The sequence below is a fragment of the Sinocyclocheilus anshuiensis genome, unplaced genomic scaffold, assembly GCF_001515605.1.
Source record: "Sinocyclocheilus anshuiensis isolate Anshui unplaced genomic scaffold, SAMN03320099.WGS_v1.1 scaffold1177, whole genome shotgun sequence".
NCBI classification, from domain to species: Eukaryota; Metazoa; Chordata; class Actinopteri; order Cypriniformes; family Cyprinidae; genus Sinocyclocheilus; species Sinocyclocheilus anshuiensis.
In genome coordinates this window covers 161,275-170,930 of record NW_015554138.1, presented here as the reverse complement: position 1 = coordinate 170,930, position 9,656 = coordinate 161,275, and the positions used below count along the sequence as shown (strand labels likewise).

The following is a 9,656-nucleotide window of genomic DNA, read 5'->3' as shown; positions in this document are numbered from 1 at the left end:
TCACTGTCATTCTGTTACACTGTGGAAGCTTCTGTCACGAAAACAAATTCCTCGTATGTGTAAACATACCTGGCAATAAAGCTCATTCTGATTCTGATTCTGTCTGTGCAAGAAACTGAACAGTATTTATATAGTTTTTTACCTTACCGCAATGTCCGAACTGTCTCTCCTGAGTGCGTCCTCCTGAGCCGGCGCCTGACGTGTCTTCTTCTTGCTTTACGGCGGATCGCAGACTTATAAGTGCATTACCGCCACCTATCGCTCAAATGGACCATTGACACTCCTAATTGAGATTGTATATAGAGTGTCAATGGTCCATTTGAGAGATAGGTGGCAGTAATGCACTTATAAGTCTGTGATCCGCTGTAAAGCAAGAAGAAGAAGAAGAAGTCGCATCAGGCGCCGGCTGTGGAGAATGCGCTCAGGAGGACGCACTCAGGACAGACAGTTCGGACATTGCAGTGAAAATCGGAGGTAAAAAACTATATAAATACTGTTCAGTTTCTTGCACAGACTGATCGTTTTGTGTCTTTACACATCAATGTATTGTCACGAGCTGCAGGGTTTAATTTGGTTTTGTTTGTGTATGTTTTTTTGACTCCCAAAGCCGTGATTCCCATCCACTTACATTATAAGACTGATAGACTGCAACGGTTTGAGTTCAAAATCTTCGCTTGTGTTCTAAACGAAGTCACCTACATCTTGGATGCCCTGGGGGTAAGCAGATGAACATCAAATTTTCATTTTTGGGTGAACTATCCCTTTAATGTTTTCACTTTGAAGCATTAAACTATCAAGTTTTATTCTGCCAAAAAACAAACAAACCAACAACTCAATAAGATTTTCTCTTTTGTTGACAACAGGCAGTTAATAAGCGTTTCTCATTACAAGTTTGGGAAGATGGTTGGCACATGTTGTGTTCCCAAACATTATAAATGATCCAAACTCGCATGCAGAGGTTGTGAGCCAGATGCTCTGAGCTGCTGAAAACTTCTAGTGTGTAAAAAAACACACCGCTACGCTTCACTCTGAGATATGCAGCTCATGTATTTAATCAAATTGCAGTTTTTGTAATTTGATAATCACGCTAAGCCTTAGCACAATTTCGGTTTTATGTTGATTCATCTTGCTGCCCTAATCTCTACTTTGTTAGACAAATGCTTGCATTCATGAATACAGACATCTGTTAACTACAGTTTGTGGAGTTAGGTTGAATTTAAATAGAATAACCAACACTTCTTCACACTGTAGCAGGGATGGCACCGCCATGCAAACTGACTCCAGCTACATTCCTGTGGTCAGCCAGAGAATATGTTTTTAGATGGGTATGTTTGTATGTGTGCGTGTGGAGAAAACCCTGTTTGTTTTGGATGGATGGTTGTTCGGGGGGCTGGTACAGGCTTCATTACAGTGGCCCACCTCCTGTTTGCCCCCCTCTTTCTATCTCTCCCTCTGGCGCCCTTCCCACCTGCATGTTATTAGACTGCCGTGCAGGGCAGACGATCAAGGCTGGAAAATACCAACAGCCTCAAAATGGAGGCCCGGGAGGGAGGGATCGCACAGGAATGGTGTTTTGGGAATGTGAGCGCAGAGGTTGGATCGTACCGTGTGTTATGACAGACTGTGTATCCTCGGTAGAATTAAGCTCACTTAAGCTCAAACTCATTATAATAAGCCTGAGAACTTTGTTCAACAGTACAATTATGTTTTAAAATACTCTGTTAAATCACCCTCTGACTAGCGTTTCTGTGTGGAAGGTCGTTCGGTTCGTTTACATCTCGTTATGCCTCAGAGCCTAGCTTGTCAACTGACAGGTAGTTAGATAGAAAATCAGAGGGTCTAATGCCTCTGTCTCTATCTTTGGAGTGTCTTTGGAGATGCCCCTCAAATTAGTTTCACACAAGTACCTTACAGTGTGTTTAAAGACACTTGCTGCTTGTGTGACTGTTTTTTTTATAAATTGAGGGGGTTGGCGTTGGAGTTAGGGGGTGTGCCCGAAGCATCATAATCAGTGATGCTGTCTACACTGGCTGCGGCGCGACACAACACCCAACAGTAAACTGCTGCCGCGTTCTATTTATGACGTGCTGACACAAATTTCAAATGATTTTCAACGGTCGCTTTGTCGCGTCCAGTGTAGGCAGACTTTAGCGGATGCGGTGCGGTGTAGACACGGTGTAACGTTGCCTGTTACATTACAGTACATAAAATTTCACTTACCACATAAACAGAGTAAGGAGAGATGAGTGAGGATGATGGCGAATGATTTGCAGATCCTCAGCACCACTGACAAACATCTAATCTTGTAAAATGTGTGGTAAGTACTGCTGCTCCATAGTATAAACAGAGTACGTGTGATCGCAAATCTTGAAAGTGAAACTAAAAAGCGATTCAAAAGTGCATTCAAAAGCGCAGTTTCAATGCCAGGTATAATAGTGGCTCCCTGATGCCCGAAATATATATGTAGTATAATTACCCAATGATATAACTGTGAAAGAAAATATTGAAATATATATTTTCCTCCCATCTCATATTTATTCCCTTTAGGGGTTCCGTATGCATGTAATTTTCTTTCTGAACATGGTATTGGGATGCGGCGGATTGCGGTGGGTATGGGGGGTATCACGATGCCGGCTCAACATCGTGATGTCTATCAGCCATCGGCGATAGACGATGGCATCGTCTATCGGCCCAACCCTAGTTCAATTCCAACAATATCTCAAATTTTGCTGGCCAGAATAATACAATACAATAGATTTGCCAAGTCTGCAATATTGTCAGTGATTTCTCATCAAATTAACAAGAAAAATATCCAAACTAATTACATTTTATAATATTCATTTTAATTTTCTATACTCTTAATGTGTGCAAATTTTCTATACTCTTAATGTGTGCAGTCGACTCGTACAGTACTTAAGAGAAATAGAAATAAATGAGACAATTGTGTAAATTGTTTTACACAATTTATTTTAATTTAATTACATTTTTTTAAAATGCTTTTATTTATTTATCTATTTTTGTGTATTATTTGTGTCTAGTTGTCAACATTCTACACTCGTGGCATTTTTGTTGTGTTTATTTATTTATTTATGATATTTAAAATGTTAGTTAATGTTTCTTTTAAAACAGTCATACTTTTGTTTTACATGATGATTTTTTATCAATAGGGGTTTTTTCTATCTTTTATGACTTATATATGTAAATGACCTGTTATGATTAGATTGTCCCCAGTATGTTGAATATTCTACACCTATTGATAAAAGACATTTGCTTTGGGACTATTTATTAAAAAAAAAAAAAAAATTTTCCATAATATCTTTCTTTAATCACTTTTAATGCAGTCACTTGTGAAAATAGTAGCAAGTGACATGTTGTACTCATACAGGTGGTTAATAATGGTTCTAGCCAAAGCTTGTTGTTTGGGGATCATCATAAGGACTGAAGTACTTGGGCTGGACTGAGTTATTGTCAACCTCATCAAGCTTTACCGGGCCACAGGAAGCGGATTTCCTCATGGTTTGATGTGACCTTATGTGTTTTCCAATAGCAGTAATCAGACAGATGCTGTAAGCTATTATCCTAATGCTTCTTCCATTATGAGATTGAGACCCGCTTGGCTCACGGGTTTTATTTTTATTTAACCTTTATGTAAAGAGGTTAGACATGCTGAGATTTAAAAGCTTTTGGACAAGAGATACTGTACCTGGCCAAGACCATCAACGGCACAAAAAGTTTTAGAGAAACACAAACCTCACATAATTAGATAAAATACAAATTCAAGTGAACTAATTTAGCTTACACTCAAATGTATAAGGGTCATAAGGGTCAATTTTTTGAAATTGAGATTTATACATCATCTAAATAAATAAGCTTTCCATTGATGTATGGTTTGTTAGGATTTGACAATATTTGGCCGAGGTACAGCTATTTGAAAATCTGGAATCTGAGGGTGCAAAAAATATTGATAAAATTGCCTTTAAAGTTGTCCAAATGAAGTCCTTAGCAATGCATATTACTAATCAAAAATTACGTTTTGATATATTTGCTGTAGGAAATTAACAAAATATCTTCATGGAACATGATACTTGTTCCATGATATAATTATACATGATATAATTAATATCCTAATGATTTTTGACATAAAAGAAAAATCGATCATTTTGACCCATACAATGTATTTTTGGCTATACCCGTGCTACTTATGACTGGTTTTGTGGTCCAGGGTCACATTTTATAATTATAAAATTTGATAAATAGGGAGAAAGTCTATATAATATGTCTTGACATCAACTGTTACATGGCTCAGGTTATAAGCGCATGAGTATAGTATTGAGTAAAATTATATGCATAATACTTTTAATACACAAAAAAAAAATCCTTAATGCTTTTACAAGCTCAGTTTTCTATCTTGTGTTGATGTATTTCAAATAAACAGGAATAATACATTTTATTTTCTTTTTTAAATTTTCTTTTTTCTTTTTTCTTTTATAAATAAAAATGTCTTTCACCGAATCATGCCTATAAATATCTCAATAAATATATTTTTATCTTTTATAATAAGCGTACTATATACATAGGAGACCTCGAAGTTAACATACACGGACTAAAAGAGCTGTTAAAACAAACTGATTACCTGAATAATAGTATTAACAAATATATTAACAAATAATAGGCTAAACTAGCCAGGTTTTCCTGCTAGAAGATTGTACTGCACTGTAGTAGTTCTTGATTTATTGAAAGTGTATAATTGGTTGATTGTTAGCACTTTAAGTTGCAGTAACAACAGGCATTACTGCAACAATGAGAGCACTTGGCCCTCACGACTGACCTGGATAGCATGAAACCCTATCTGTACTGTGCCACTTGAACACACAGCAGGTCACAAGATAGCAGTATGACTAGAAAGACCCATCTAGACCGACTTCTCATTCATCAGTGATTGAGCCTTTTGTTACTCAATTTAACAGAAAAGACATTTTCCAAATGTTTTGCTTACCCCCCTCTAATTTGCCAAACATCTGCTGCTGTCAAGAGCGACCTGTTCGTCCAATAACAATACCTGGCCTGCATGCCTCATTAGATCACCTATGGAGAGCCAGTTTTTGTCATCCAGTCTTTCCGTTTATTACACAGCAATCAACTGGAGTGCAACCAAGTGATGTAGCTTTGCAAATATTCAGTATTTCTTTTCATAGTACTCTTTGTGTAGTTCCTGCAGTTACTGGCCAAAATATCATGCACATATATGCACATAACCAGAATGTTATTGTGAGATGGACAGATGGATTACTTTAAAAGGAAAGCTGCTGTTTTGATCTGTTGTGAGTTTTGTTTTTTGTTTTGTTTTGAGATCATGTAAACCTTCTGTGACTGTTCTTTTAAAATAAAGATGCCATAATATGTTTTTATTTTGTTGTTTTGCTTTGTTCGATTTTTTTTTTAAATTATGGTTTTTAAACTATTTATTAAAAAAATGAATAAATCAAATTTTATTTGAAAAAGGCTCTTCCTTTATTTTTTGATTGTGCAAACCCTGTGTGACTTCTTTTACATTAAAAGGAAAGCTGCTGTTTTGATTTTTGATCTGTTGTGAGTTTTGTTTTGAGATTTTTGTTTTTGTTTTGTTTTGTTTTGGGATCATGTAAACCTTCTGTGACTGTCCTTTTACAATAAAGAGGACATCATTTTTGTTTTTTGTTGTTTTGTTTGTTTTGCTTTGTTTCGTCTTTAGAATTTGTTTTGTTTTATTTGAAAAAGGCTCTTTCTTTATTTTGGGACTGTGCAAACCTTGGGATTATTCAGACTGTTCTTTTACAATAAAATGCACTATTTAATTTCGTTTAATTTATTTTACTGTGACTCTTGACATCATGCATATGTTCATGCACAATTACACTCAATTTTAGACCCACCGCCTATCAGCTTAAACATGTCTTCCTCACATTTAGCATGTACAGTGTCTGATTTGCATTTTTTCCCAATAGAGGGCTTTTAAAGCAGGTTGTGTAACTGTACTTGAGACATATTGCTGTGCACGATGACGTGCTGTTGTATTCATGGAATGCAATCACAGAACAGCAGGCGTGCAAGCGTAGGGGGCAAAGGTGACCGAGTCGCCCATGGAGACGCGTTCTGTGTACCATAATAGACAAAAGGAGCTGTTTGCACACTTTTTTGGTCATGTGAGCTGTGCACGGTAACCAATAAGCAAACTCTGACAGACTGTTGTTTTTTCACTCGTTACGACCTCCTTCGTGAATGTGCGCTGTATGTGAGGACGACGGGTTTTAAGTTACAGGGCATGGAAGGTAAAGCCCCAGATGTTTTGAACAGTCTGTGCATTGCAGTGACCAGCGTGTGGTGTGTGTTTTTCTCTGTCACAGTCTCCCAGTCCAACAGCAGTTTAAAGAAACACAGGAACAGAAGTATCTTTAGTCCCTTCTTCTGCTGTTTCCGGGACTATAATGCGGAACCACCAGCCACCAACAACAAGACCTGCTCCCTCCCTCCACCTGCCGAGGAGAACAGCAGCCCTCCAAAGGTGAGGCCTCATTTATTTCTCTAACGACAGTTTTAATGGCGTGAAAATCTTCAGCAATGGATGCATGAAATTGGAGAGTTTAAGTTACTGCGTTTGAATTGCTAATGTTGTTCCAGCTCAGAATAAAGTTTGTTTATTAGCAAACTCTTCAAACCTAAAAAGGTTTAGCTGAGGTTTTTTTCGTTTTTGTGAGCTGCGCCCGAATGCAGGCTCTGTGCGCGCTGTTCCCGTGTCCACACCGCAAAGTTTTCCAGCTGTTCCGAACTCGGTGAACCTGCCGTGATGTTTACCATCCAGTTCTAGAAATGATGGGCCCGCTTCCCCTCACACACATTCTTCAATTTCCACCAACCCACATACACACACACTTTCTCTCTCTCACATTCCTGAACTGCTTCTTTAATTCCAATAAAGTATGTGTCTTGTGTGATTGATTACTTGCTGCCCAGTGTGTTCCTTCCCATCCTTCCTTTTCTTTTTCTTTCTCTTTTTCTCCCATTGGCTATGTATGTACACATAAGGGGGAATACACTTACACTTAGAATGCATTGCGCCTGCTGATTGTCTTGTTTATTTGCATGTCATCTATGCTGTTTTCGGCTAATAAAGTAATTATGCAAAACAGGTCACCATGTTGAAATGTAAAAAGCACAAATGAGATATTTTTAATATCTTAGTAGTTTCTCCTAGGGAGCCAAATCAAATTGAGACGTTTGCTCCTGATTTTCAGATTGTTCTCCTGAGAAAAAAAATCTCAAATTCAACTGAGACTAGCCAAGCCTGACTGCAGTCAACAGTCTGTGATTTCTCATCAAATTCTTACAAGAAAAAAACTGAGCTAATTAATTTTAACATGCTAATTTCTGCTTTTATTTTTCCTAAGTAATTTTAGAAAAAACAACTGAGACAAAATTGATACTTGAAGGAAACACAACCAAGAACTCTAAAACATTTGGCAACATTTGGCCAATAAAACTTTACGCTGGGATGGTACAAACAATTAATGTACTTGATCCCTGTGTGACAGTTCTTTTACAATAAATAAAGGGACATTTTATTTTATCTTGAGCTTATATCTCACAATTCTGACTTAATAACACGTGATTGCGAGTTATGAAGTCAGAATTGCAAGATATACACTCACAGTTCTGCCTTTTTAATCAGAATGGCAAGTTTCTATCTCGCAATTCTGACTTTAAAACACGTAATTGTGAGTTATTAAGTCTGAATTGTAAGATATAAACTTGCAATTTTGAGAACATATCGGTCTTTTTTTTCCACTCAGAATCGGACTTGCAATTGAGAGTTTATCTCACAATTCAGAATTGTGAGATAAAAACTCGCAATTACCTTTTTAATTTTTAATTTTTCTTGTTTTATTTTTTGTTTTGTTTTGCACACTCATCACAAAGACTCCAGTCCATCAGTAGCCTAATAAAAGCTGTTTTATTTTACATGGAGCAGACCACCTCATGGGGCCGCCATGTTGACATCACATGACAAGCTGAATACAGCTTGGTTTAACCCCTTTTATCGGACTCTTGTTTTTACACAATACGTCTTGTTCACCAAAAAGACTGCCACAATATTTATATAAAAATTACAGAGTGCACTTTGCAGTAAATACTTGTGTTTTAGAGTTATTTCAGCGGATTTAGTATCTTGTGCCTATTTTTTTGTGTGTTTTCACTCTCTTTCTTGTTCTTTTTCTTTCTGTCTCTCGCACACATCCAAACACACACACAAACGCTGGGCAGTGTACCGTGTGAAATGACCTCACTGTCCGTGGCGAAACTTTAAGCCACAGCGCTCCACAAACACTCATGTGTGCTGCCAAAGCAGGTACAGGCAGCTATAAATGGATCTGAATCAGATCGCATTACCGTCAATGTTTGCCTGCAAATGACTCGCGATCTGCAGTGGAATGTCCTGATATTTTACATCTGCATGTGCTCGAAGTTGCCCTGATTTAGACCCACAGACTTGTCTTGTCGCTCCGGCCGGACAGGGCATCACAGTATGGTAAGGGACGTAACATTTCCGTCACACGCTTTGAGGTAATCGGCCAGTCACAACGCACTAGATAGCTGGCCAATCAGAGCACACCTCGCTTTTCAGACCAATGAGCTTTGTAAAAATCGACGCGTTTCAGAAAGACGGGGCATAGAGGAGAAACAATAATGTACAGTATGTGGAAAATAATGTGTTTTTTTTAACCTTAAACCGCATAAACGCATTTCATTACACCAAATACACAAAATAATGTTCTTTTTAGCAGCGTCATATGACCCCTTTAAAGCGAACCCTATGTGTTTTGCAACCCTTACAGAGAGAATCCTGGCAGGATTACGCTGTGAACAAGGATGTGATTTTTGTCAGCATGTCTGTCTGTGTGTTAGTCAGACATGTAATAATAATGTACAACTGTTCGTAGTCTCTGTTGCGATGTATGCTTTCACAGTGTCGTGTTTGTTGTGCTTGGGTTTTTTCTTTTTGATGATTCTTTTCCCTCCGTTTTGTTTTCTTTCTTTCTATTTTTTTCTCTCTTTCTATTTGGTTTGGTTTCTCAGTGTGATCAGGTCCAGGTCATCCCAATTCCCAGTGTATATATTATAATTTTTTATTTTTCCTTCATGCTTATGCATATATTTTGTTCTCTTGAGAGAAACCTGTCTGACTTCCTTTTTCTGGGATGCAATTAGCTTCTACACCACTTTACATGGGTTGTTGACGTGACATGGCATTTTCACTGTCCCACAAGATAAAAATGAATATAATTAATATTGTTGTTATTTAAAATCATCTTCAGAACACAATTTAAGATATTTTTGATTAAATATGAGGGCTCTCTGACCCTCCCATAGACAGGAAGGTAACTACCACGTTCAAGGTCCAGAAAAGTACCAAGATTCTTTCACCGTGGACGAAGTGGAGTCCAGCTCGGGGTCGTCACATGTGGTTGCCGCAAGCCCGCCGGCCGCACCGTTCTCAAGCCCTCTGGCCGTTTCTCACTCTAGCCCGCCGCCGCTCACTCTACCCTGCCGTGTGTGACGCTGTGTTTCGTTGTGAAAGCGAAACTACTTTGTTTGGCCTTCCAAAAGAGGACACGACTAGA

At 38.1% G+C, this 9,656-nt stretch overlaps 1 protein-coding gene across 2 annotated transcripts in view; it reads left to right on the top strand.

Moving 5' to 3' along the window:
• Positions 1–9,656, top strand: part of LOC107670427 (CTD small phosphatase-like protein) — a 57,362-nt gene that overhangs the window by 22,836 nt on the left and 24,870 nt on the right. The window contains exons 2-3 of one of the 2 annotated variants that reach the window (XM_016463030.1): positions 6,384–6,541; positions 9,112–9,144. In XM_016463030.1, the coding sequence (XP_016318516.1) occupies positions 6,384–6,541; positions 9,112–9,144 (191 nt within the window). The remainder of the gene's footprint in view (positions 1–6,383; positions 6,542–9,111; positions 9,145–9,656) is intronic. The other variant, XM_016463031.1, reaches the window with a different exon arrangement.